Raw genomic sequence first — 27,414 nt, 5'->3', positions numbered from 1 at the left:
TTTTTTTAATTTGTTGTCATTGCATATTTCTAGCATGAATGCATAATGCTTAGAGTTTATAATTTTTTTTAAAGATATTATTTATTTATTCACGAGAGACACAGAGAGAGAAGCAGAGACATAGGCAGAGGGAGAAGTAGGCTTCCCACCGGAGAGCCAAATGTGGGACTTGATCCCAGGCCCACGACCTGAGGCAAAGGCAGACTCTAAACCACTAAGCCACCCAGATATCCCTAGAGTTCATATTCTATAGGATTCTAGTTCCTTGAAATTTGATGAGACTTACTATATGGTCTGATTTTTAAAATTTTTGTAAACATTCATACTTTGACAGAATATGAATTCTTTATTTGTTGAGGCAGCTTTCTGTATAGGCTCAGTTGGTCCAGTTTGCTAATCATGTTCTATAAATTTTCTTTTCCAGTAGTGATTTTCTGTCAGATTCTCTCAGGTACTAATTAAAATATCTTAACATTTGCCACTGTGATTTTGGAATTGCTTACCTCTATTACTAGTTTGTCCAATTTTGCTTTAAATATTTTGAAGCCAGGGCAGCCCCGGTGGTGCAGTGGTTTAGCGCCCCCTGCAGCCCAGGGTGTGATCCTGGAGACCTTGGATCGAGTCCCACGTCAGGCTCCCTGCATGGAGCCTGCTTCTCCCTCTGCCTGTGTCTCTGCCTCTCTCTCTCTGTCTCTCATGAATAAATAAAATCGTTTAAAAAAATAAAAATACAAATAAATATTTTGAGGCCATGTTTCTAGATATATACACAATTTAAATTCTTTAATTTTGAATTAAATCTTCTGTCATTATGAAATGTGTTATCTCTAGTAGTGTTTTCGCTTGAAGGTATAAATTGTCTTACATTAAGCTTTCATTTGGTATTTGCATATGTATCTTTTTTTACCTTTTATTTTCAACCATTCTTTATCCTTTAAAAAAAAATCTTATAAACTTAGTTCAAAAAAAGTGCCTTCTTTTGATTTGAGCATTTATTTCATTTGCATGGTTGAATTAGTGGTAAATATATAGGTTTAATCTTACCATTTTACTACATACACTTTGTCACATATTTTATTTTATTGTTGGTTGTTGTCTCTTAAAACTTTTTAATCTTTTCATTTTTTTTTCTTTCTGTTTGGAAGCAACATTATTGAGACTATATGATTAGTCTAGAAATTACAGCAAGTATGCATATTTAACAAAATTAATCAGTGCCTTTTCCCTTTTCTGTACTAGGACTTAATGGACTTTTGACTCCCATCTAGTCACCTTCCAACTGATATGCTATCATTGTCCATTATTTTGATACCGTATTTTAATGCCCTATAAAATATTACTATTCTTACTCTATTCAGCTGGTGTTTAGTAATTTTACCCAAATATTTACTAATTTTTTCATTCTACATTAGTATTTGCATCTTTGATCTTATATTTAAGATCATTTTTCTTTTGCCTTAAGCATATATCCTTTAAGATTTCTTCTACTCCTCCTCCTCCTCCTTCTTGAAAGAGAGAGGGTGAGTGCACATGCTGCAAGCAGGGGGCAGAGGGAGAGAATCTTGAGTAGGATCCACATCCATTGTTGGAGCCTGACTGGGGGCGGGGGCTTGATCTCATGACTCTGAGATCAAAATCAAAAGTTGGACCTTAACTGCCTAGGCAGCCTTTTCATCTCTGTTTTGAGAGAAATGAGTTTGATAGAAGTTCAGATATTAGGTTATAGTACTATAATATATGCTCCTTTTTTTCTTTCTTTTTTTTTTAAATCTTAGATGACATTTGAACTTTTTTTTTTCTCTTGGTAAAAACTTCCTAAGTTTCATTTTGTATCGTGTACTTTTTAGGAGAGTATTCACTATTAGACAAGAACAGCTTGTGCCTTCTTAGGACTGTATGAAATGTGTTTATTATAGTCTTAATCATAGGCGAAAAAAATGCGGTGGTATTGGACCTAGAGACTTTAAATAGTTTGAATATTGTTAGCAACTGGATCTTAGCATGCTTTCTCCTAAGTGATATTTTCATTTCTTTTGGATAGTTTTACTTTTATCAGGCTCTTCTGATTTCCTGCTTTAGATGTTTGTCAGAAATAGAAATACTAGCAACTGCCTAACTTCCTCTTAAAACATAGAATTTCTTTTTTTATTTATTTTTTCTTTTTATTTTTATTTTTTTAAATTTTTTATTTATTTATGATAGTCACAGAGAGAGAAAGAGAGAGAGGCAGAGAGAGAAGCAGGCTCCATGCACCGGGAGCCCGATGTGGGATTCGATCCCGGGTCTCCAGGATTGCGCCCTGGGCCAAAGGCAGGCGCCAAACCGCTGCGCCACCCAGGAATCCCTAGATTTTCTTTTTTTAGAAGTAATTTTTAAACTTAAATAGTTCACAGAAATGTTTAAATGCCTCACTTTTTAATTTGTCTTTGAGATTTTCAAAACAGTGTAATGGGTGTTGTTATGTTTTTGTAGACGAGAATGCAATTATTTCAATAGAGAGCCCACTTTTTTTTTTTTTTTTTTGCTGAATCATATAAAATGTCTACAAGTAGGAATACCAAAACAAAAGGCTTATTATTAGGAAGGTCTTTCAAGAATTAGAAATATAGGGAACATGGTGAAACTTTAGGATTCAGAGGTATTAACTTTTCATTTACTTTTAGATCTTACAAGGGAATTCTTTTAAATTAAAACAAGTTACTGATAGCAGTGTATTTTGAAAAAATCTTTACCCTGCTCTAATCTTGCAGCATTTTTATTGATTGTTTCAAGGGATTTCAAGCTTGTGACTGTTTGATTTCTAGAAATTAAACTTGTCCTGTTAAAATATAAAGTTTCAGGGCATCTGTGTGGCTCAGTTGGTTGAGTGGCTGATTCTTGGTTTCACTTCAGGTCATAATCTCAGGGTCACGAGATCAAGCCCTGCATCACGTTCCACACTCAGCACAGTCTGCTTGAGATTCTCTCTCTCCCTCTTCCCCTCCTCCTGCTCGCGTGCTTTCACTCTCGCTCTCTAAAATAAATAAATAAAATCTTGGGATCCCTGGGTGGCGCAGCAGTTTGGCGCCTGCCTTTGGCCCAGGGCGCGATCCTGGAGACCCGGGATCGAATCCCACGTCGGGCTCCCAGTACATGGAGCCTGCTTCTCTCTCTGCCTATGTCTCTGCCTCTCTCTCTCTCTCTCTCTCTCTCTCTCTCTGTGACTATCGTAAATAAATAAAAATTTAAAAAAAGAAAGAAAAGATAAAAAATAAATAAAATCTTAAAAAAAAAGAAAGTTTCTGTAACTTGTAGTATTACTGTAGTATTACTATTTTACCAGAGCTTTAATAAGCATTTGCATTATTACTTTTCTTTTTGAAGATATAAAAGAAGGTTCTTAAAGCATGTTATTTCATTGAAAGTAGCTACTCCATGTAACCTACTCCAGATCAGTCTGGACTATTTATTGATAACCCAGTTTCCCTGGCAAGAGGCAATAATGCATATTAGAATAGATTAAATGAGAGTCATCTTTAATATATCATGTTTCTCAATAAAGTACAAATACATATTTTTTAAAGTTGTTATAATATTTTTTGTTTGGAGTAGTTAGATGATTTAATATTATAACATGAATCCATGTCAAGAAGCTAATAATAGGGTTGGACAGTTGAGAGTGTAGAAGGACTTGAGAAGGATGGAATTTATAGATTTCTAGCTTTTGTCTTGTGTTAAACCATGATTTCTTTCAAAAGAGGAGGTGTTTGTTTTTTGTTTTTTGTTTTTGATAGAACAGCTAGCTTCTCAAGCCATTGCTTATACAGAGTCACTCCAACCAACAGGAATGCTTCTCATAAGTAAGTAACCTGGAGTAGTGGCAAACCAGCATTTCAGAGAAGAAATGAAACATAAAAAGTAAACTTTAGGGCAGCCCTGGTGGCTCAGCGGTTTAGCACCACCTTCAGCCCAGAACCTGATCCTGGAGACCTGGAATCCAGTTCCATGTTGGGCTCCCTGCATGGAGTCTGCTTCTCCCTCTGCCTGTGTCTCTCTCTGCCTCTCTCCAACTCTCTCTGTGTTTCTCATGAATAAATAAAGTCTTTAAAAATATAAATAAATAAATAGTAAACTTGAGCCACAGTAACCAAAGGGTCTTCATTTAAGAAGGAGATAACATTGTTTCCTTTAAATTGTAAATAGGGGATCCCTGGGTGGCTCAGTGGTTTGGCGCCTGCCTTTGGCCCAGGGCGCGATCCTGGGGACTTGATCGCGGGATCGAGTCCTGCGTTGGGCTCCTAGCCTGGAGCCTGCTTCTCCCTCCTCCTATGTCTCTGCCTCTCTCTCTCTCTATGTCTAACATAAATAATAAATAAATAAATAAATGTTAAAATAAAAAATAAAAAAATAAATCGTAAATAATTTTTTCAGCTCTTTTAGTTTTATCCTTTAATGTTGGATTTGTTTTAATATGTAGTAGAATGATCGGGTATGGCAAGCTTTGTTTTCCAAAGTCTTGGGGTTTTTTTCATGTGTTGTTGAATAGGTAAATTTTCTTCTTGCAAGAATTTTTTTTTTTTTTTTTTTTTTTTAATTTTTATTTATTTATGATAGTCACAGAGAGAGAGAGAGGCAGAGACACAGGCAGAGGGAGAAGCAGGCTCCATGCACCGGGAGCCTGATGTGGGATTCGATCCTGGGTCTCCAGGATCGCGCCCTGGGCCAAAGGCAGGCGCCAAACCGCTGCGCCACCCAGGGATCCCGTCTTGCAAGAATTTTTAAGTCCTAAAGGCAAAGGAAAAAAACAACTAGAGGAAAGTGTGGAAGTTTTCAGTTAAAACCATCTGAAAAGACTTGAAACCTTAAGGGTGTGGTTGCAGTTGAGCTTAATAATCACCTAGAAAAGAGAGAAATCAGGGAGATGTCTGTGCATTACACAGTGTTTGACAGGTGAATAGGTCATAGAGAACAGATAGTTTTACTTATAAATTCTTTGGAAAAGTACTTATGTTCAGAGACTTAATGAAGCAAAAGGGAAAATGTTTTTTCAGATTGAGATCGGAGCCAAATAATAGAATCTATAGGAAAGTTGTCTTTATAAGTTATAATCTATGTGGATTCATGTAAGAGAAAACCCTTATTTGAAAAGTAAGAATATATTATTTTATGATATAACAGGAAGTCCAGAGGTAGATTTCATGGTTGGTTGATTCTGTGATCCAGTTTCTTTTCTTATCTCTACATTGTCATCATTATTGAATTGACTTCATTCTCACACCTCTACAAATTAGCTGTAGCAGTTATGTACATTGCATACAGATAAGAAAATTTCCAGAATAAAAGGAGATTTTTATTCTTTGTATGTCTATTTAGAAGCAAAGGAAACATCAGATACATTAGTCAGAATTGGGTTCCACACCATTCTTAAACTAATCTTTGTTGAGGGGCATAGGATTAGGGCTTGATAATTATTTGGGATGAAATGGTTATATATGGGGAGTTCAATTTCCATAACACTATGGCAGCTAGTTTAACAACTCCTCATAAGAAATAGATTATGAATTTATTGATGAAATAAATTCAGAAGTAAATCAGAGTGAAACATGAGTCTCTGCCTACCACTTAAGAGCTGCATGATTAAAAAAAAAAAAAAAAAAAAAGAGCTGCATGATTTTGGTAAATTCCTTAATTTCTCTAAACACACATTTCCCCATCTGTAAAATGGAGATGATAATGCCTAGTTCATAATACTGTTTTGTGAGTTAAATCATATTTAGTGTGTCTTAACTAAGACAGAATGAATTTTAACATTTTGTAACTATTCAATAACTATGTAACTATACTAGTACTAGTACTTTTATCTCTGTGGTTTTGTACTCAAAATTATGTAAAAGTGTAATTTTCACTTTAAACAATTACTTTTGTTTTTTCTGAAGATATAAGGGCCCAGACCAAGGTTGTTGAGGCACTCATTTTCTTCTCTAGCTTTCTTATATTAGTAGTGACAGAAATGGGGAACACATAGTAAATTTAGTATAGTCTGCCACTAAAACAATTTGTTGACATGGTTGTGTCAACTAATACTTTATATTTGAGATAGCAGTGAAAACTGAAGTGACATGTTTTCTGAAAATGTACTATTACTAGCGTATTAGTGACGTATTAGTAATTTCCCTTAATGTCAGCTTTTTGTCTTTTTTGCTATGATAAAAAGTATAAGCTAGTTAAAATATAAATAATTCTTTCTCATTCTTTGATATTTGCAGATGGTTTGTTTAATCAGTACATCAGTCAGCAGGAATATAAGCCACGATGGAGTCAGATCATTCCAAAAAGCACCAAAGGTAAGCCTTTTCTAGGTTGTGAGTGCTTTTGCTTTAATGTGTCAGTTTCATTTTTCCCCCAAGGTAACCCAGATTTTACAGTTCTTAGGGAAACGCAAGTGTTTAAGAAAAGACCGTTTCCTTAACTAGATGGCAGAATTAGTTTACTATATTAAACTTTTCTTTCAAACCTTTTTGTTTTACCACTACAAACAGAAGGCTGGGTAGTTTTTGCACAGAATACCATCATAAGCTACTTTTATAGAGGTACTATAAAATTACAGGCTTAGTGTTGTAATGCCATATATGTTCCTGATAAACCTTCAGTTCTGCAGAATTGCTCACTAAAGTGTGAACAGAGCTTATGAGAAGAGTAGAAATGGGGCATAACATTCTAAATCTATGGAACTTTTTAAGCAGATACTAATGGAACTAGTGTAGTAACTCTAATAAAAATAAATACTAGTACAGTTAACTCTATAGGCATTTATATTGAGCATCACAGTGAGTTTGGAGCCTTAAACTCTGGGACTCAAGCTTCCTGCTTTGCATTGTAGTCCTTAGAGGGTATTTATCAAAACTTAAAATCTGATCCAGAGCATAGTCTTCTTCATTAATTCATTGTTTTTCATAGAGGGGAAAGTATTTGTCACTTCTTTATCTTGACTCACTGCTTTGCCAGATGGTGAGTATAGTGGAAAGTGTAGCAACAGTCCAGTTACTTGCATTAAAGGAAAGTAGTTCAGTGGCAGACTGTCGGCTTTTTTCTGACAATCTTTATAAATTGCTAAGCACTTCTCTCTCTTTTTTTTTAAGATTTTATTCATGAGAGACACAGAGAGAGATAGATAGAGAGGGAGGCAGAGACACAGGCAGAGGGAGAAGCAGGCTCCATGCAGGGAGCCCAACGTGGGACACGATCCCAGGACTCCAGGATCATGCCCTGGGCCAAAGTCAGGCCCTAAACCACTGAGCCACCCAAGGATCCCCAACACTTCTCTTTAATTGGGAGAAAGCTCTCCCCTGATAGTGTTAAATGTTAATACACTAGAGAAAATTGCTTATGAACCTCCATAATTTCTGTTTTGTCAGTCATTTTTGAGGTCATTTTTGTCAGAAAAACACATGCTGTAGCAGATTGTAATTGTGTATTTGAAAACTAATGGGTTAAATATATAAAATGCAAACATATTGACAATAAATTTATTTTATTGTCTTAGTCTATTCTTGAAAGTGGCAGTACTGACCAGGGGGAAGAAGGAAGAAAAAGATAAAACTTCAGTGATAATGAGCTGCAAAATATTAACCTAACTATTGGAAAGGAGAAAGAATTTGTGGAGAACTTCTGAATGAATAGCCTCTAAATACAGTAGTAAAGTTAGTAATGGAATGAATACTTCAGGTTTGCATGTTATTTTCTCCATATAAGAACTGACATTTCAGTCTTTTTCATAGTACCGCAGCGGAATTAGTAAAAACTTAGATGATCTCTATTTTATACAGGAAAAAGCTGAGATAGAGAAAGTTGGTAGCTAGAAGTAATATATTTCAAGTAATAGGAGAATTATAAAGAAAACCTTTGGTTTTCTGGTTTATATCAAGACAGACATTAGAATCCTGCAACCTGTTGAACCATTGAAATGAAGGTATATCTTTGTTTATATAAGATTTGGTATAAAGTAAGATTCAGTAAAGTTGAACAATAGTTCTACAGAAGTTTTGAAGTTTCTGTGATTATATTTCAAACCACCTGTTAAGCTCCATGTTGGAAATAGGAATCAAAGGGAAGTAAGTCTTACACTTCTCAGTCAGTACTCAAAATGGTTTGTAAGTTATGTGGTAATATAAATTAGTAGAAAACTTGATAACATGTTGGTTTTTAATAGCTTAGTTGTATGACCTTTAAAACTGCTCATTATATTAATTAGGGATTCCTGAAATAGAGACCTGAGATCTAATTCTGTAACTGCTTACCACCTTCACTTTGTCACTCCAGTATTTTATTTATTTATTCATGAGAGAGAGAGGCAGAGACACAGGCAGAGGGAGAAGCAGGCTCCATGCAGGGAGCCTGACGCAGGACTCAATCCCGGGTCTCCAGGATCACGCCCTGGGCTGATGGCAGATGCCCAACTGCTGAGCCACCCAGGCGTCCCTATCACTCCAGTATTTTATAGAATTTTTTGTCTTATGTTTTTTGTACTATCCTGCATCCTTGCTGTTTTATGGCACTGGTCATAAATACATTGAAAATAGTTTCTGTTGCATTAATATAGCCTGAAAGCATTGGAAAAAAGAGCAAGGTCATTATAAACATAGTTACATTTATTTCTTTTGAGTCTTTTTACTTGTTTTTAATATTGAAAGAGTAAATGTGTGTTAATTTTACTACTCATTGCAGACTTACAAATGCAGTTACTCTCTATTTCCAGTTATTCTTTTTAAAGAGAATACTTGTCTCTTCTTTAGGTGATGGAGAAGATAACCGACCAGGAATGAGAGGGGGCCATCAGATGGTTATTGATGTTCAAACAGGTGAGGAAAGCAAATTTGCAATGGAAAGCAAATTATTTTAAAAATTATACATTTAAAAAAAAAATTATACATTTTAAAATAAAAGAAGCACAAAAGTACTTCTTCCCTTCATTGCAGAAGTTAAATGTTACCAGCCATAATAACCAAGTAGCAGAGAAAATAGACATTAGCCACAGGTTTAATATATATATTTTTTCCACAGGTTTAATATAAACAGAGTTAGTGACACATGAGGGAAGGGAGGCTGCTGCATAGATCAAATTAGTAATCTAAAAGTAATGTGCAGCCCCTTCTAGCTAGCGCTCTCTCTCTCTCTCTCTCTCTCTCTCTCTCTCTCTCTGTGTGTGTGTGTGTGTGTGTTGAGGTGGGGGAGTTATATGTTTGATTTTTGTTGTAAACCGTGGAGTATTTCTGGAGTTTCAGTGCACTTTTGTTTTAATGCCGTATTTTGGGAATTACTGCAGAACGTTAAGATACCTTTTTTTTTTTTTTTTTACGATTTTATTTATTTATTCATGAAAGACCCAGAGGAGAGAGAGAGGCAGAGACACAGGCAGAGGGAGAAGCAGGCTCCATGCAGGGAGCCTGATGTGGGACTCGATCCCAGGTCTCCAGGATCATGCCCTGGGCCAAAGGAAGGTGCTAAACCATTGAGCCACCCAGGGGTTTCTTTTTTTTTTTTTTTTTTTTCCTTTCACCCAGGGGTTTCATTTTTATCTTGAGTATAAATTACTGTTTCTTAAAACTTTTTTTCCGTCTCATTTGTTTTTCTCTAGCTGACTATATTAAACTAAGAATTAAGTTAACCTCCTTCATTATCCTGTTAACTCTTCTCTTACCCCTTCTTTTTGGTGCATAAATTTTGTTTAAGGTTGGGCCTATGCCATCTGAATGTACGGTGTGTGCATTCTATATTGTTTCAAAGTGGAAACATGGATTTAATTATGAAAATAGTGTGCCATCTTGTGGAGGATTATTTAGTCAGCACAGTCTGATTCACCCTTAAGAATCAGAGTAGAAGGATAGATCTTGCAATTGGACTTCTTCTTTGTGCAGAATGGTGTAAAGATACTGATGTGTTAATATTTCTACTTTATTTCTAATATATATGTGTATATTGGTATGCAGATAGTAAGCAGCTGTAGAGTTAGTTTGGTTGAATTTTAGTTTTGTGACCTCAGATATGACTGATTGATTGATGATTGATTCATTTAATCTCGTAATAAAGTTGGTTTGACGTTTTGAACATAGGCTATTATTGGTCACTTTACTTCCAATCCCACTTTCTTGCTGGCTTCTCCTTCTTGGTCGAGTCCTATGGTGCTGCACATTCAGAGCTTCCCTTGTTACATCTCTGCTTGGAATCTTCTCAAGCTACTCCATGGTCTGTGGAATTGAGTTCAAAACCTTAATATTGTCATTTAACCCCTTCCACGATCTGGCCACTACCTGTCCTTTTAACCTCATCTCAACCTGGTACTTTTTGTGTTCTTTTAAATTGAACAGTGCATTTACTCATCACACGGTTTTAACCACTTTGCTTGTATTATATAATTTAATTCTCATAGTTGCTTTATGAGCTAGGTGCTGTGGTATGCCATTTGGACGTGAGGATACCAGTTAAGGACCCCAATGGTTGTTACACAGCTGTGGTGGTAGAGCTGTAGTTCTGTCTGAGATCTACCTTAGAGTCCTGTGTTTCAAAACATTTCTAAAAAAACAAAAAGCAAAACAACAACAACAACAAAACATTTCTCATGTGTTTTTCTGCCTCTGTTCCTTTGTTATACTTTTTACCCTGCTTGAAAAGTTCTCCTCTCTTTCTCCCATTCTACCAACAGAGCCACTGCTGCTTCCACTGCCTCCTCCTCCTCCTTCTTCCTCTTCTTATTTTTTTAGATTTATTTATTGAGAGAGAGAGAAGACAAAAAGAGGATGGATGTGAGCGGGGGCAAGGGGCAGAGGGAGAGGGAGATAATCTCAAGCAGACTCCACACTCAGCATGGAGCCCTAAATGGGACTCAGTCTCATGACCTCTGAGATCATGACCTCAGCAGAAATCAAGAGTCTGATGTGTAACTGCATGTGCACCCAGGTGCCCCCAGAGCCACCTTCTGATGCATAGGTCAGAGTCCCTTCAGGTATATTCTCTTCTCTCTTTTGAACTCAGGTGTTGCTTTTTACCTTTCTGTTGGCATTTAGTCCACTCTACAATATAGTGATTTATGTACTTATGTTATATTCTTGACTGGATTGTAAGCTTCTTGAGGATAGGAACTATCTTCTTTCTTTTTATTCTGTAAAATACCTTGTCAGTCCAGACTAGCGCTGATGGACTGAACATTCCTCTGAGTGCCAGGAGAAATGAAGTTGCAATAGCCTGTACTCCTTTAAGAAAAAAACATAGAGCAAGGGCTGCTGCTTGAGGAGGACTGTACTGCCCGGGATGTACGTGAATTGTTACATAACCGATAAGCGTGAGAATGGACCCTGTTGCAAATAGTGTTTTCTTTTTTCTGTTTTCTTAATTCTTATTACAGTTCTCTCCAATTATTTCTGTAATCTTTAAAAATTTTGATATCCTTTATGCATAAAATAATACTTCAGCCTCTGTTTATTTCTAGATAATATTTCGTCTCTGAATGATAGCTTAAATGATTAGATGACTTAATTAAAATTTTGTCATGCATTTTATTCAGGTATGTCAAAAGGTCCTGTTTCCATCCGATTCATTCAATTTTACTATTAAACTTCAACTGGGACTACAAAGCATTCACAGACAAGAATGACATCTTGGATTAATTCCATTGGGATGCTTGCTCTCTGCCAGATTTTATTTTGCACAGCTATCAATGAGGCTGTTGTGGAAATGTGGGTTTTCTTTGCTGTGAGAATTTATGCGTACAAAGAGACCTGCTTTTCAGAAAGAACATTGAGAACCCAGAGCCCAAGAGGAAGGGTTATTAAAGTTAATGAACCAGGGTAACCTTATCCAGAGGGTACCCAGAAACACTATAAAACAAAAGGTCAATTGCTATTGCTATTTTAGTTATATTACCTCTTCCTCTCCTGGCTTCAGAATTTAACAGGGTTAATTGTCTTTACAGTTGAGGCCTTGGCAAATAATTTTTAAGCCAGATGAAAATTCTTTAATTTTTTTTCCCTGTAAAACTTGAAGTATCTGGTATTACTGCATGCCATCTGGGAAACAATGTTACTTAACTAATGATAATGGATTACCTTTGATAGTTTTTTAACAGTTTAAAATAATTGCTGTTATTTCACATTTGTGCAGAGCCAGAAATGTTCTAGGTACTGAGTTAGACATGGCACTGGATACAATAATGCTGTTTTTATTGCATCTGTGGCACTTAGTAACTACAGAGTATATTTTATTTTTGTAAGTTTAAAGGTAAAAATGCTGTTTGTGCTTCATAGCCTTCAGAATGTTTTCATGTAACTTCTATCTGGAGAACTACACCAAAATACTAAGAGTTTTGTAAGTGAGAAAACTAAGACCCAGGAAGGTTATGTGGCCTGTATTTATTTGATTTGATTACCCAGTTAGCACTAGAACTCCATCCTATTCCAATTATATGCTCTTACCCAGAAGAATTGTTTTGATTTCTGTAGCTTCTGAGGCATAGAATGGGACATTTCACTTAGAGTTTAAAATTATATGAAAATGGGCAGCCCGGTTGGCTCAGTGATTTAGCGCCACCTTCAGCCCAGGGCATGATCCTGGAGACCTGGGATTGAGTCCCACATCGGGCTCCCTGCGTGGAGCCTGCTTCTCCTTCTGCCTGTGTCTCTGCCTCTCTCTTTCTCTGTGTCTCTCATGAATAAATAAAATCTTTAAAATAAATAAATAAATAAATATAAAATTATATGAAAATACGACAAAAATCTCTTAGAAGACTGTCCAACTCTATGAATGGCAAGGATTTTCTTCATGGTGTTACAGTATTTCTGAGTACACTTTGAATTGTAACTCTTCGTGGTGGGATCTAACTTAGATGACAGCCTCAACATATATAGGCCTAGGTCATGCTAGTTAGGGAGTAGATAGCTTTATAATGTTCCTGTACGTCTTAATTTTTTAAGAAAGGGCACCTGGCTGGTTCAGTCAGTAGACCATGTGACTCTTGAGCTCAAAGTCATGATTTCAAGTCCCTCATTGGGTGTAGAGTTTATTTAAAAAAAAAAAAAAAGAAAAGAAAGAGGGGTGCCTGGGTGGTTCAGTTGGTTAAGCATCTGACTTCGGCTATTTCATGAATCTCAGGGTCCTGGGATTGAGCCCCATGTCTGGATCCTGGCTCAGTGGAGAGACTGCTTCTCCCTCTGCCCCTCCTCCCACTCGTTCTCTCTCTCTCTCTCTCTCTCTCTCTCTCTCTCAAATAAAATCCTTAAAAATAAAAAAAAGAAAGAAAAAATGTCATAACTTTAAAAAAATAATTGGTAGACTTGTGTAACCAGTAGACATAAGACATTTAAAAGGGAGAAGAGGGGATCCCTGGGTGGCGCAGCAGTTTAGTGCCTGCCTTTGGCCCAGGGGGTGATCCTGGAGACCCGGGATCGAATCCCACGTCGGGCTTCCGGTGCATGGGGCCTGCTTATCCCTCTGCGTGTGTCTCTGCCTCTCTCTCTCTCTCTCTCTCTCTCTCTCTCTCTGTGTGTGACTATCATAAATAAATAAAAATTTAAAAGAATAAAAAATAAAAGGGAGAAGATAATTGGAAGAAAGGAAAGGCATTGTTAATAAAGAAGGAGGTGGATGATACACAGTGTTATGTATAAAGATTTTCACTGTTCACAGGGCAGGAAATCCGTTTTGTTGCAGTGAGACAGTCCATGGATATCAGAGACATTTCAGAATTAGAAGAAACCAAATTTCTAAAATACCTAGAATGACTTAAAGGTTGATTTCTGAGGAGTTAAACCTACCATAACATGTTTGGAAAAGATTTCCCCAGTTTCCATGGGAATGCCAAAGCTGTACATCACCTTATTCTTAAGGTGTCTAACTTTAACTCATAGCTAGTTTTAACCATTGTTTTTGATACTGTAATAGAGGGAAAACGGTTTTAATGTGAAGTTTTTTTCAGAAATAGCTAGGTATATTTATGTTCTATTTTAGACCATCTATTCCTTTGGGATTTTTTTTTTTTTTTTAACAGTCTGAAGCTGCATTGCTAAGAAACTGCTAAATGTAAACCTTTCATGGCCTAACACAGACTCCTAAACTGGCAGCACATCAGATTCACTCTGGATACTTGAGAAAATACATACTCTCTTTACCTACCAAAGACCAATGAAAGAATGTTGGGCAGTATCTCTTAGTTATTTGTATAAGTCTCTCAAAGTAGTGGTCCTGCAGCAGCCTTTCCATATACCTTGTGTAGGAGATAACTTGTCTAGTATATATTTTTGAAATGTTAACTCATTTACAAATTTCACTTTTAAGTTTATTTAGATGTGCCTTCTTAAGTGCTCTTAGAAACAATGGCTAGGTCTGTGTGCGTATACTTAAATTTTATCCTTAAGGGTTTTTTTTATACATATTTTTCTAATTTTCATAGAGACCGTTTATTTGTTTGGTGGCTGGGATGGAACACAAGATCTTGCTGACTTCTGGGCATACAGTGTGAAGGAGAACCAGTGGACATGTATCTCTAGAGACACTGAAAAAGAGGCAAGTTCTCAGACTTTTCATCCATCTGAACTATGATAGGGGTGTGGGTGTATACTTCTTTTTCTAGATGATTTGTATTCTTTTCTATATCCATAATAGTAGCAGAAGAATTTGTGGTAAATAAGTTTCGTTTAAGTATTCTTGCATTCTAGCTTCTATACCTGGTTCTTCAACTACTGGTACCTGAACAAATCTAGTTCATAGAGATAAGTAGAAATGGGTATCGAATATAATAGTTTTTAACCACTTCAGTCTGGAAATATAATTTTGTAATGATCTTTTTTCTCATGTCCTTGTCACTTCTCCTCTTATTTCAAGCATTCAAGTTATTTTGATTTTCTTTGGAAAAATAGACTTTTATTTTTTTTTTTAAAGATTGATTGATTGATTGATTGATTGATTGATTTATGATAGAGAGAGAGAGAGAGGCAGAGAGGCAGAGACACAGGAGGAGGGAGAAGCAGGCTGCATGCCGGGAGCCCAACGTGGGACTCGATCCCAGGACTCCAGGATCGCGCCCTGGGCCAAAGTCAGGCGCCAAACCGCTGAGCCACCCAGGGATCCCCAAAATAGACTTTTAATGTCCTTACCTTTTCACTATTTTAATCCCTTACTGCTTCACTATATATCAGTTTTCACAAATGATATGTATTTTATTTTTGACTAAGATTGTATTCACATGTGTGTCTATCAGTATACATACCACATTTCCTTAGTGAATAAGATGGCTTAGATTTATGGCTCTGAATTATACACTAGTATAATTATAGCATAATTATACACTAGTATAAAGGAAATGTTAATTCATTTATTTTCACAAATCTTCATAGAATTTTTAATTGTATCCTCCACCTAAGCTGTTTCAGATTACAAGGTGAAATATAAACTTTTACAAAATGATAGGAGCTGAAAATGAAAAGTAGGGGAAAGATTTAATTCAAAACCCATTGCTTTTAATCTAGGATGCCCATTTCAGAAAGATCAGTGCTGTCTTTATTTCTAGGTAATTGGATTCTGCTTAGTCAGCATGTTTCAGTGATTAATTTGGGTAGATTTAATTTTTTTCAAAGATAACTTAAAATTTTGATTTCTATTTGTTATCCCTGTGAAAATATGTAAAAATGGCTTTTGTCTTTCAGTATTAAAGTACCATTTTCTAAAGTGATTTTTCTATCTTCAACAAAAATAGAGATCTAAAAAGTTTCCTAACATTTCTTTTAAACTATTTTAAATTTAAGTTGATTACATCTGTAATTATTCGTGCAGTAAGTGTGGGATTCATCCTGAAATTTTCCTTCTTCATTGAATATGTCTAATTAGTGCATTAGTTTTCAACTTCATGAAGTTTTAACTTCTTCAAGTTCTAGCACCAGTACTGCATTTCAGATGTCTTTTTCACCCCTTTCGGCACTAATTCGAACATTATGGTTTCTTTCTTAAACTTTTGCCTCCACTGTTAATCTGCAGTCTATTTTCCATTCATTAAAAAACATATTGGCCATGTGACACCTGCTTAAACCCTATGGTAAGCTTCAGTTCCGGTTTCATTTATCTCTTATATTCTATCTCTTCCAAGCACTTACAAAACCTCAGTGGCATATTATAGGCTACAGATTGACTGCGTCATTCTTTTGGTTTTGGTTGAACTTGCTCATGTGTCCCAGAGTCAGCTGGCTGTCAGCTAATCTAGAGTAACTTCAAGTGGGGACTACTTGGCTCTGTTTTACATAGCTGCGCACCTTTCTGTTGGCTAGCTGGGGCTTGTTCTCATGTCAGGAGCAAGGGCTGCAGGAGAAAGAAGTAGATATGAGCACTCCACTAAATTGACCAAAGGAAGTCATGTATGTGGCCAAGGCTGGAGTCACTATATAGTAAGGGGCACTGTCAAAGGGCATAGATACAGAGATGTGTGAATAACAGCAACAGTAATCATAATGATAAGAGAAGTTATCAACTCTAGTTCCTTTGGCTTAGGTTATAAATTTCATATTTTTCAACATGATTTGGTTCCCCCTTACGTTTCTTACCTCATCTCCTGACTTTAAGTGCCAGCCACATCTTTAGTTGCTGGAATTATTCAGTTTTCTCACCTGTGTCCCTTGGCAATAATGTTTTTTGTTTGAAATTAATAGAGGGCACCTTCTCCCGTGCACCTTGCTCTTACTTAGTAAACACTACTTATTCTTAAAACTCAATTCAGACTTTTTTGGTGAAGCTTTTCTTTTTTTTTTTTTTTTTTAATTTTTATTTATTTATGATAGTCACAGAAAGAGAGAGAGAGAGAGAGGCAGAGACATAGGCAGAGGGAGAAGCAGGCTCCATGCACCGGGAGCCCGACGTGGGATTCGATCCCGGGTCTCCAGGATCCAGCCCTGGGCCAAAGGCAGGCACCAAACTGCTGCGCCACCCAGGGATCCCTGGTGAAGTTTTTCTTGACTTTTCTACTCAGAATTAGAAGCTTCCTTTTGTGCGCCCACTTATATTCCTCAAATGGGTAACTTAAATGATTAGTTTACATTTGTTTCCCTACCTAGACTCTGAATTCCTTAAAGCATGAGGCATATGTTTATTCTTTAGTGAGCAAATAGGTGAGATAAATTAAATGAAAAGTTAATGCTGGAGGAAGGCATGGGAAGATAAATACATAATCAGGAGAGTGGCTGTTTTGGCAAGAGGGGGGTGATTTCCAGGAGAACTCAAAGGTCATATTAATGTTTGGAATGCAATTAATATTTAAAATTAATATTGGAAAAATATAGAAATTATTTTGATGAGAAGACTTTGTACCTGTAATTTTGAAGTCAGTAGTGACTCAATACTGGAGTTCAGATTTATTATAGTTTATTTTTCTTTATTGATTTTTTTTTTAATTTTTATTTATTTACGATAGTCACAGAGAGAGAGAGAGAGAGAGAGAGAGGCAGAGACACAGGCAGAGGGAGAAGCAGGCTCCATGCACCGGGAGCCCGACGTGGGATTCGATCCCAGGTCTCCAGGATCGCGCCCTGGGCCAAAGGCAGGCGCCAAACCGCTGCGCCACCCAGGGATCCCTATTATAGTTTATTATTACTTTCCTTATATAGATCCTAAATACCTTGTGTTGATCTTTCTATGAATAAATAGTGGTAGTATATGGCTCTAGCATAAATGTTCATTCCTTCCAAAATTGAATAGTTAGTATTTCATATATCTTATTTTATTTTCTATGCCAGTGAGTACAAATTATTGTTTGATGACACCCCAGAGCATGTGTTTTAAAAGTATGATATACAATTAAGAAGCAGTACTAATTTGGTTCACTTTAATTTACTTAAATATGTATCTAGTAACACATTTAGGAGATTGAGAGTTAATAAAAGACCCAGCTCATAAAGAGAATAATTATTTTATTTTATTGTTTTATTTTAAGATTTTATTTACTTATTCATCAGAGACACAGAGAGAGAGAGAGAGAGAGGCAGAGACACAGGCAGAGGGAGAATCAGGCTCCATGAGGAGAGCCCGACATGGGACTCGATCCCGGGTCTCCAGGATCACACCCTGGGGTGATGGCGGTGCTAAACCGCTGAGCCACCTGGGCTGCCCGAGAATAATTATTTTAAATGTTCATATAGATATGCAGTAAATTTTTTATTTTATTTTATTTTTTAGATTTTATTTATTCATGAGAAACACAGAGAGGAGAGAGAGAGAAGTAGAGACACAGGCAGAGGGAGAAGCAGACTCCATGCAGGGAGCCTGATGTGGGACTTGATTTGGGTCTCCAGGATTACGTGCTGGGCCGAAGGCAGGCGCTAAACCACTGAGCCACCTCGGCTGCCCAGATAGGCAGTAAATTTTTATAAAGGTTTGAAAAAATAATATTTTTCTTTACTTTTGCATTTTTATGAGTTTCTTTAATGTCAAGCTTTGTGGAAGACAGCTAGATTCTCATATCTGCTTCTGTGTTTAATCTCTTGAGACTTGTTTTCTGTGAAATATAGGAAGAAAATTGGACCTCACATAGATGTTTTTGGAAAGGAGAGTAGTATTTTAATAGCTTTTTCTGATATTTGCACGTGGTCTATTTTGATCTCATATCCCAAATTGACAAGTAGTTCTTTCTTAAAGGTGATTGCATTATAGACTCTGAAACCATATCAGCTAATGTTTTGCATTCTGTTACATTCAAATCGATTGTTATATCTTGCTTTTTGAATCGATCTTTTATCCATGCATGTTTTGTTTTTTTTTTACCGATGCATTGGTCACTTGAAAACTACTGGTTTCCTGAGTTCTGCATATCTTCCTAATGTTGAAATTTTATTATACAGTATCCAAAAAAACCCCTCCATATTTGTTAATATTACTATCACTATCATTAGAAAAATCTTCTAAGTATCGGGAAGGTGTCAAGATTAGAGTGGCAGGTAGAAGTTTTAAAATTCTAATTTTTGCTTAACAACAAATTTTAAAGTTAAAAATTTGCTTTTATCATTGGGAACAAATGTCAGTTGTTTTCCTTCAAAATGACATACTGACTTCATTCATTTTTCAGAAGATATCTGTCATAACCATGATGTCTGAGTCACTTTACTTGGATTGTTAGTTTTCTTTCATGTAATATAGTTCCATGGAAAAAAGCAGCTAGGTCAGCTTGTAACTCAATCACATAGATGCATTTCCATGAAATAACCGCCATACGTCAAGTGGCACTGTTTTGTATAAAGTTTTCTAAATCTCTTTAATTTTTGGCTAAATAGAAGGCAGTTGATCATATCTGCTTCTGTATCCAGTCTCTTATTATATCAGAAGTCGTGTAGCCTCTGGAAAACTTCATGTAGACTTGTAAGAGAATAAGAATAAAAAGGGCTCCTGGGTGGCTCAGTGATTGAGTGTCTGCCTTTGGCTCAGGTCATGATCCCAGGGTCCTAGGATGGAGTCCTGTGTCAGGCTCCCCACAGGAGGCCTTCTTCTCCCTCTGTCTGTGTCTCTGCCTCTCTCAGTGTCTCTCATGAATAAATAAAATCTTAAAAAAGAATAAAAAGACAAATTCTTATCTAAGTGGTGTTATAAAACAAACTGACTTGGTAGGCTCCCTTGAAGTATCTTGGAGACCCCAGACTGCCCTGAGCACTGCTGCATTATTTTAAACCACAAGCCCTTTTCAGATATACTTATCCATCTAATACTTCCGTAATGTCCCTTATAGGTGTCCCACTGTTATCCCCAACCTCCATCCCTGACCAGTTCATGCTCATGCATTGCATTTCATGTGTCTTTAGTCTCCTTTAGTCTGGAATGATTCCTCAACCTTTCCTTATCTTTCTTGATCTTGACATTTTTTAAGAACATGTGAGTAGTCATTTTGTAGACTATCACTCAGTTGTGTTTGTTTCTTGTTTTCTTTGGATTGGATTTAGGTTGAGCCTTTTTAGCAGGAATACCATGTTGATGACATTGAGTCTTCCTTAGAATATCCAATCAGGAGGCACATTGTATCAGTTTGTCTTGGTTAAGGAAGGTGCTTTCCAGATTTTTTCCCTCTATAACTAATATGTAATTTGTGGGGAGACATTTTGAGATTATGAAAATACTCTATTACTCATTAGACTTTCATCCTTTAGCATCCATTGATGAAACTATTAAAGCTTTTCCCAAAGTGATTGCACCATTTTTTATTACTGCCAGAAATGTATGAGAGTTTTGGTTACTCCCTATCTTATTTCCTTACTGAATTGCTTTGGCACCTTTGTCAAAAATCAACTGATCATATATGTCTCTTTTTGGATACTCTATCCTACTCCATTATCTTTTGGTCTGTTCATATACCAATATGACATTCTTTGAGGTCAGATAATGTAAGACCTCTTTATTTTTCTTTTTAAAAATGAATTATTATTAAATTATTACTTCTTTTTAAAAATTGTACATTTTAGAACCATACTATTAATTTCTAAAACTATTTGGATTATGATTGGGAGTGTGATAAATCTGTAAATCAATTCGGAGAGAATTGATGTCTTACTACTATTATCTTCTAACCCATGAATATAGTTAAATCTCCATTTATTTGTCTTCATTCTTTGTCAGCATTCTTGAAGTTTTTAGGTTGGAGGCCTTGGACATTTTTATTAAATTGATCCTAGTGTATTTTGTTTTTTCATGCTGTTGTAAATAGGACTTAAAAATGGGATGCCTGGGTGGCTCATTTAGGTAAATGTCTCACTCTTGATTTTAGCTCAGGTCATGATTTCAGGCTTGTAAGATCAAGCCCTACATCAGGCTCCTTGCAGGCCATGGAGCCTGCTTAAGATTCTCTCCCTCTGCGCCCCCACTAAAGAAAATCGTCTTGTTTTCTTACTATTAATACAGATAAATAAATTGGGTTCTTAATATTTCCTTTATATCATGTCACTTTTCTAAATTCACTTATTATTTCTAATTGTTTCTTTGTTGATTTCTTAGGTTTTTTTCAACAGTCATGTCATCTGTGAATAGAGAAAATGTTACTTCTTCCTTTCTGTTTTTTTCTCTTGTAACCTTTTATTTTATTTTTTAATGCCTTACTACCCTGACTTGGACTTCTAATACAATATTAATTAGAAGTGAGAGGGGCATATGGGTGGCTCAGTTGGTTAAGCTTCCAACTCTTGATTTTGGCTCAGGTCATGATCCCACGGTTGTGAGATCAAGTCCCAAATTGGGCTCCATGCTCAGTGGGGAGTTTAAGATTCTGTCTCCCTCTGCTCCTCCTCCAACTTGTGCTTGCACATGTACTCCCTGTCTCTCTCAAATAAATAAATCTTTTTAAAAAAGAAAAAGAAGGCCACCTGGGTGGCTCAGTCAGTTAAGCGTCTGCCTTTGGCTCAGGTCATGATTCCAGGGTCCTAGGGTAGAGTCCCACATCTGGCTCCCTGCTCAGCAGGAAGTATGCCTCTCCCTTTCCCTCTGCCCCTCCTCCCTATCTGTGCTCGCTCTCTCTCACTCTCTATCTCTCTCAAATAAATAAATAAAATCTTAAGAAAAAAAAGAAGTGGGAATAGACCTCCTTATCTTGTTTCAGATACTAGCAGGAAAACATTGGATATTTCACCATTAAGTGAAAAATTAGATTTAGGATTTTTATACACACTTAACTAGATTGAGGACGCTCCTTTCTATTCTTTGTTTGCTGTGAGTTTCCTCATGACCGTGTATTGAATTTTATCAAATACTTTTTCTGTATAAGTAAGATAATACTTTTTCCTTTAATTCTTTTAATGTTCATTACCTTTGATCAGTTTTCTTTTTTTTTAATTTTATTTATTTATGATAGTCACACAGGGAGAGAGAGAGAGAGGCAGAGACACAGGCAGAGGGAGAAGCAGACTCCATGCACCGGGAGCCTGACGTGGGATTCGATCCCGGGTCTCCAGGATCGCGCCCTGGGCCAAAGGCAGGCGCCAAACCGCTGCGCCACCCAGGGATCCCTTTGATCAGTTTTCTAATGTAAAATTAACTTTGCATTCCTGAGATAAACCCCCTTTAGGGGTTTATCTATTAACTAAAATAAGTTAGGAGTAATGTTTCTTCTTCAAGTGTTTGATAAAATTTACCAGTGTAGACATCAAGGACTGGCATTTTCTTTGTGGAAAGATTTTAAATTATGAATTCAATTTTTCAGTAGATATAGTGACTTCAGATTTTCTTTCTCATGTTAATTTTAGTACGTTTATAATTTTTCGAGGAATATGTCCATTTTATTTACATTGTCAGATTTTACCTTTGTTTTCCATAGTAGTCCCTTTTTTTCTTTTTAACTTGTAGTGAGCCTATAAGTGATATTCCTACTTTCATTTCTCATATTTAGCAATTCATATTTTCCTTTTTAAAAAATAAGTCTTGCTAGTGGTATATAATTCTATTAATATTTCAGGAAACCAGCTTTGTTAGTATCTCTATTTTTTTATCTGTTTTCTTTTGATTCCTATTCTTTTCTTTCCTTTTTTCTGCTTACTTAAGGTATAATTTGCTCATCATTTTAATAACCCATATTATTAAAGGTTGAAGCAAGAAGTTCTGAAGGAAGAAGCTGAAGCAAGAAGTTCTGTTACCTCCCCTATTAAAATTTCAAATTCCACATTCTAGGATATATGGTACAGATTTATAATATATTATCCTATCTTTGTTTTTGAGGTTAATTGTGGAGAAAATTCTTTCAAAAATATTTCCATCTTATCTGCTAGAGATTTTCCTTGACAAAAATCTTTGAAAATGGGTTTTAAAGTTGTAAATAGTATGAATACTAAAGTTCAGATACAAATCAATTTAACATCTAGATTGATAGCACTAATGTCAAATTATTCTTCCTAATATTTTTATTCATTTAATCTGCATAACAGTGCTAGAATACTCTTTTTTTAATACTTTTTTAAAAATGTTCTGTCCTGCTCTAGAAACCTGTGATAATTCTTTATTGCCTGCAAGTTTACATCCAATCTCCTCTACCAGTCACTAGGCTCTGTTTCTGCCTTACTCTTCAGCTCTTATTTCTGCAGTAGAAAGTCTTCATCTCAGTCATAGCCACACACATTGGATTAAGTCTATTTTTGCTTTCGGTTCTACTTACACTGGGGTTTAAATTATCTTCCTAATCTTGTTACTGTGGACAGCTTACTTAGACTCTATGAAATGGTAAATTTCCTTATGGAGTTGTTACATGGATTGAATGAAATACACACAGTAATATTATGGGTACAATTTAGGAGATATTTAACAAATATTCTCATTCTTTTCCCCATTTCAACTAATCAGATCATGCCCAATTGAAGTTCTTTTCTTTCCAAGGAACTCTCTTTTTAGTTTATACACTACCATTTTTTTACCTTTCATTCAGTCCACTGATACAAGTGATCTCAAATAATTAATTTTTGTTGATAATATAGTGTTCTTCATACTGTTTTCTCATTGTAATATTTATTCACTCAGGAGTGTCGGTTTTATGTAATGAAAAGGGTGGACGATGAAGTCAAATTGTGCATTTTTATTCTGGTGTTGTCACTACTTTACTAGCTTTTAGGAGGATACCTTTCTTCTTCATGTTATATTTCCTCATCTTCAAAAGGAGATAATTAAACTAGTAGTTTTATTAAAGTTCCAGTTATGAAATGCAGCAATTCTAGATATTCTTGGAATATCTGTTTTGTGCTAGACTCTGATGAGAAATCCTAATAAACATTTTTAAAGATTAATTGTATGTTTAGATTAACATGTACTATTGAATAAAGTTCTGTGCACAAATGACTAAAATACGGTGGGTATATAATAGAAGTCATATAAGTGTTCTAAACAGAGTGCCATCAGATACAGAATAGTTCATCTCGTCTCTCCTGGTAGATTTTAAGCATTTCTGTGGTAAGATTTAATCCTATGTAGGACTTTATTGCAAACCTTTGAATGAAAGTCAACAAAAAAAGAGCATTTCATTTTATTTTCTTGTTATATGTTCTTTGAATATTTATTTTCTTTTTTCTTTCTTTGCTCTCCACAGAATGGTCCTAGTGCCAGATCATGTCATAAAATGTGCATTGACATTCAACGAAGGCAAATCTACACATTGGGGCGATATTTGGATTCCTCTGTGAGGAATAGCAAGTCTCTGAAAAGTGATTTCTATCGTTATGACATTGACACAAACACATGGATGTTACTCAGTGAGGATACTGCTGCTGATGGAGGGCCAAAATTGGTGTTTGATCATCAGGTTTGGTGCACAGATATGTATATAGTGGAATTAATTTGTGCTCAGTAACTCTTGCCCTTAGAGTTTATTTCACATGTTATACTGCGTTGTCTATTGGTGATTCCGTACAAATGCCTATAATAGATTATAAAAATAACTCTTGCTTCAGTAGGCATAAAGTTATCTTTAAAATTTTTATTCTCTTGTTTGGCAGGATAAAATACTAAGATCTCTTGCCCCACAATCTATGAAATGCAAAAGAATACATTAGTAACAATGTTTAAAAACAAGAAAGAATGCCTTTGAGGAACTTAAAAAAATTGGGGAGAATTCCTGTAAGGTAGAAACAAATGTGTTCCATCCAACCAGAAGAAGCCGGAGTCCATAAGATTTTAGCAACTAGAGTCTCAGAGTTTATTTAAAAAAAAGAAAAGGTCTCAAAGTTTATGTAGCTGGGGCAAACATTAGATGATTGGTTGGTGACTGAACAGCACTTACCTTAGATAATTGTCCACAGTCAGGTATTGAGTGTGGATAATGGTGCTGGATGGATAAAGCAATGTGCCCAAGAGGGTAGCTGCTATGGAGCCCTTAACAGCACCATGTCTCATCTCTCTTCATCCAGTCCCTTGAGGCAGGCTGCTGTATGTGAAAGGGTAGATGAATGGGAATTTGCAGCTACAAAGAGGACTGGATTAACTGCCAAAAAAATAAAAAATAAAAAAGCAAAGAAATATTTGAAAATAATACCATGAGACAAACAGGACAAACAAATTAAGAATTAATATTAACAGCTAGTAGTATAGACTGTGAAGAAGCCTTGAAGATAAGTTTAAGTGATCTTTTTAGAGCAATTCAGCAGGCTGTTTTATCCATGAAAAAGAAATATCTAGAAAAATTACAAGATAAAGATTTGATAGCCAAATAAAAATCTCAATAAACTGATTAAAAAGCTCTCACCTCAGGAACGCCTGGATGGCTCAGTGGTTGAGCATCTGCCTTTGGCTCAGGGTGTGATCCCAGAGTCCCGGGATTGAGTCCCATTTTTGGCTCCCTGCATGGAGGCTACTTCTCCCTCTGCCTATATCTCTGCCTCTATGTGTCTCTCATGAATAAATAAATAAAAAATCTTAAAAAAAAAAAAAGCTCTCATCTCTAAAAGTTACTAAATTAGTGAGCTGAAATTATAAGAGAAATGTTAAGGAACAGAGAAAACATCCTGAAGTTCTAAAAACCACCTAATAGGAATTCTAAAAAAAGAGAATGGAAGCAAACTGAAAGCACCATACACGCTCAGGGTTAAAAAGGAAGAAAGGTCCCGGAACTGAAGAAAGACAGTTTTTAGAATTAAAGGAACACAAGAAGCAGATTAGGATGAATGAAAAGGAATATCCCTACCTAGGTACTTTCTTCATGAAATTTTAGAGTCATGGAATAAGAGAAAATCCTAAAAGCCACAGAGGATACTGGTTATCTTTCTAAGTAAGCAAGGACCAGATTAACATGAGACATTTTTGAGGTTGGTAGGTTGAGTACTGTTTAGAAAGCTTCTGGATTTCTGAGAAGAAAAATTGTTTTGAACCCAGCCTAATCCTAGCCAGTCTTGTGTTCATGTGGCAGAGTAAAATAAAGACTTTGGGACTTTAAAACATTGTGGGGAATAAGTGGCTATCCACAATTTGTTTGATTTTAGGAATTAAATATCTAACCTGATAGAGTAGATGAGTGACTGGTCTTCCAAGTTTTGACTTAAGCAATCTCTTGAAGTTTTCAAGAGAAAAGATATTAATATTATCACCCAGACTTTAATAGGTTATTAGCTTCTCAGAAATTTTTTCAGAGATTGAAAACAAAAAGGAAATCATAAACTATTGAACAACATAGTTTTCTAGAGTGATTAACACTTCTTCTTTGATAATTGACCCCAGTTGAAACTGCCTATCTTACCCAGGGAAGAACCAACCTGAAGGAATAAAATTAATTATATCTGTTTTGTGTTCTGTTTATTTTAATTATATCTGTTTTGTGTCCTGTGTATTCTAAGATATGGGAAAGAATCAGAGAAACTACTATAGTTTCTCACTCTTTTTTTTTAGTTGGTTTGCTCTGGTATGCTAGAAAGAGCTACCAAGATAAAGATGTTTATGCTTCATAACTAATAACAGATGAGAAAAGCCATATCAAAATTAAGCTTAAGTATCCCTGGAAGGAAATAGAAACTACTTTTGTAATCATATGAAGTAGAACCATAGGAGCTGGATAACAGAGATTGGCCACAATTAGTATCAGCCTGTAAATTTGTAAAAATTTAAATGGCTCCCATAATGTGGGCCCCTTATGATTTTCAACACGATCCTGAGGTGTTTGGAGAGATCTGAGCCTTTAGTCCTTAGGACAGGGTAATGCAACTCAGGTTCAGTGAAACCTCAGGCAGTGATGTAGTAGATGAATGGGGCCATACTGAGTCATCTTCAGCAATGTATGGATAGCTTTTAATGATATAATCATTTAAGATTAAAGAGTGGGAATACTTTGAACTATATTCACCAAGATTTCACCCTTAAAGAATAGTAGATTTTCATCTTAATTTATGGAAGGTTGTCAGAAACCTAGGAAATGGCAAGTGACTGGATCTTTTTTAGTGGTTAGAGAAAAATTAGGAGGTGCTAGAATATTTTCTTTTTAACATTAATTTTAAAAAAACAAAATTTAGGGATACCTGGGTGGCTCAGTGGTTGAGTGTCTGCCTTCAGCTCAGGGTGTGATCCCAGGGTACTGGGATTGAGTCCCATATTCAGTTCCCCATGGGGGGGCCTGCTTCTCCCTCTGCCTATGTCTCTGCCTCTCTGTGTCTCTTATGAATAAATAAATAAAAATCTTTTAAAAACAATTTTAAAAATAAAAGGAATTTACAATTATGAAAATAGCTTTTTCCTGAAAACAATACAAAAATAGATAAATAGCACAATTTGATGGGAGGAGAAAATTGAACATATAATGGCTAGTATTTGTACCTTAGCCAAAAAATAGATATTTTGTATATGCAATTTATTCTTTAAATACCAAAATGCCATTTGTGTTCAACATCTAATTCCCAACTAGGACTTAGACATTCTTTGAAATAGAATTTGATTAGAACTTATTGTCTTGTGACAAATGGCTTTTTTCTGAGAGATTTTTTT

The 27,414-nt window shown here is 35.8% G+C and overlaps 1 protein-coding gene across 10 annotated transcripts in view; it reads left to right on the top strand.

The window, feature by feature from the left end:
• The window catches only part of MKLN1 (muskelin 1), a 328,108-nt gene that overhangs the window by 250,165 nt on the left and 50,529 nt on the right, over positions 1-27,414 (top strand). For all 10 annotated transcript variants that reach the window (XM_038556486.1, XM_038556487.1, XM_038556485.1 and 7 more), the window contains 4 exons: positions 6,246-6,323; positions 8,772-8,837; positions 14,417-14,529; positions 24,041-24,253. In XM_038556486.1, coding sequence (XP_038412414.1) covers positions 6,246-6,323; positions 8,772-8,837; positions 14,417-14,529; positions 24,041-24,253 — 470 coding nt within the window. The remainder of the gene's footprint in view (positions 1-6,245; positions 6,324-8,771; positions 8,838-14,416; positions 14,530-24,040; positions 24,254-27,414) is intronic.

This window comes from Canis lupus, chromosome 14 (assembly GCF_011100685.1).
Source record: "Canis lupus familiaris isolate Mischka breed German Shepherd chromosome 14, alternate assembly UU_Cfam_GSD_1.0, whole genome shotgun sequence".
Taxonomy (NCBI): Eukaryota; Metazoa; Chordata; class Mammalia; order Carnivora; family Canidae; genus Canis; species Canis lupus.
Note: the sequence above shows the minus strand (reverse complement) of the source record. Positions and strands in the feature narration are given on the sequence as shown.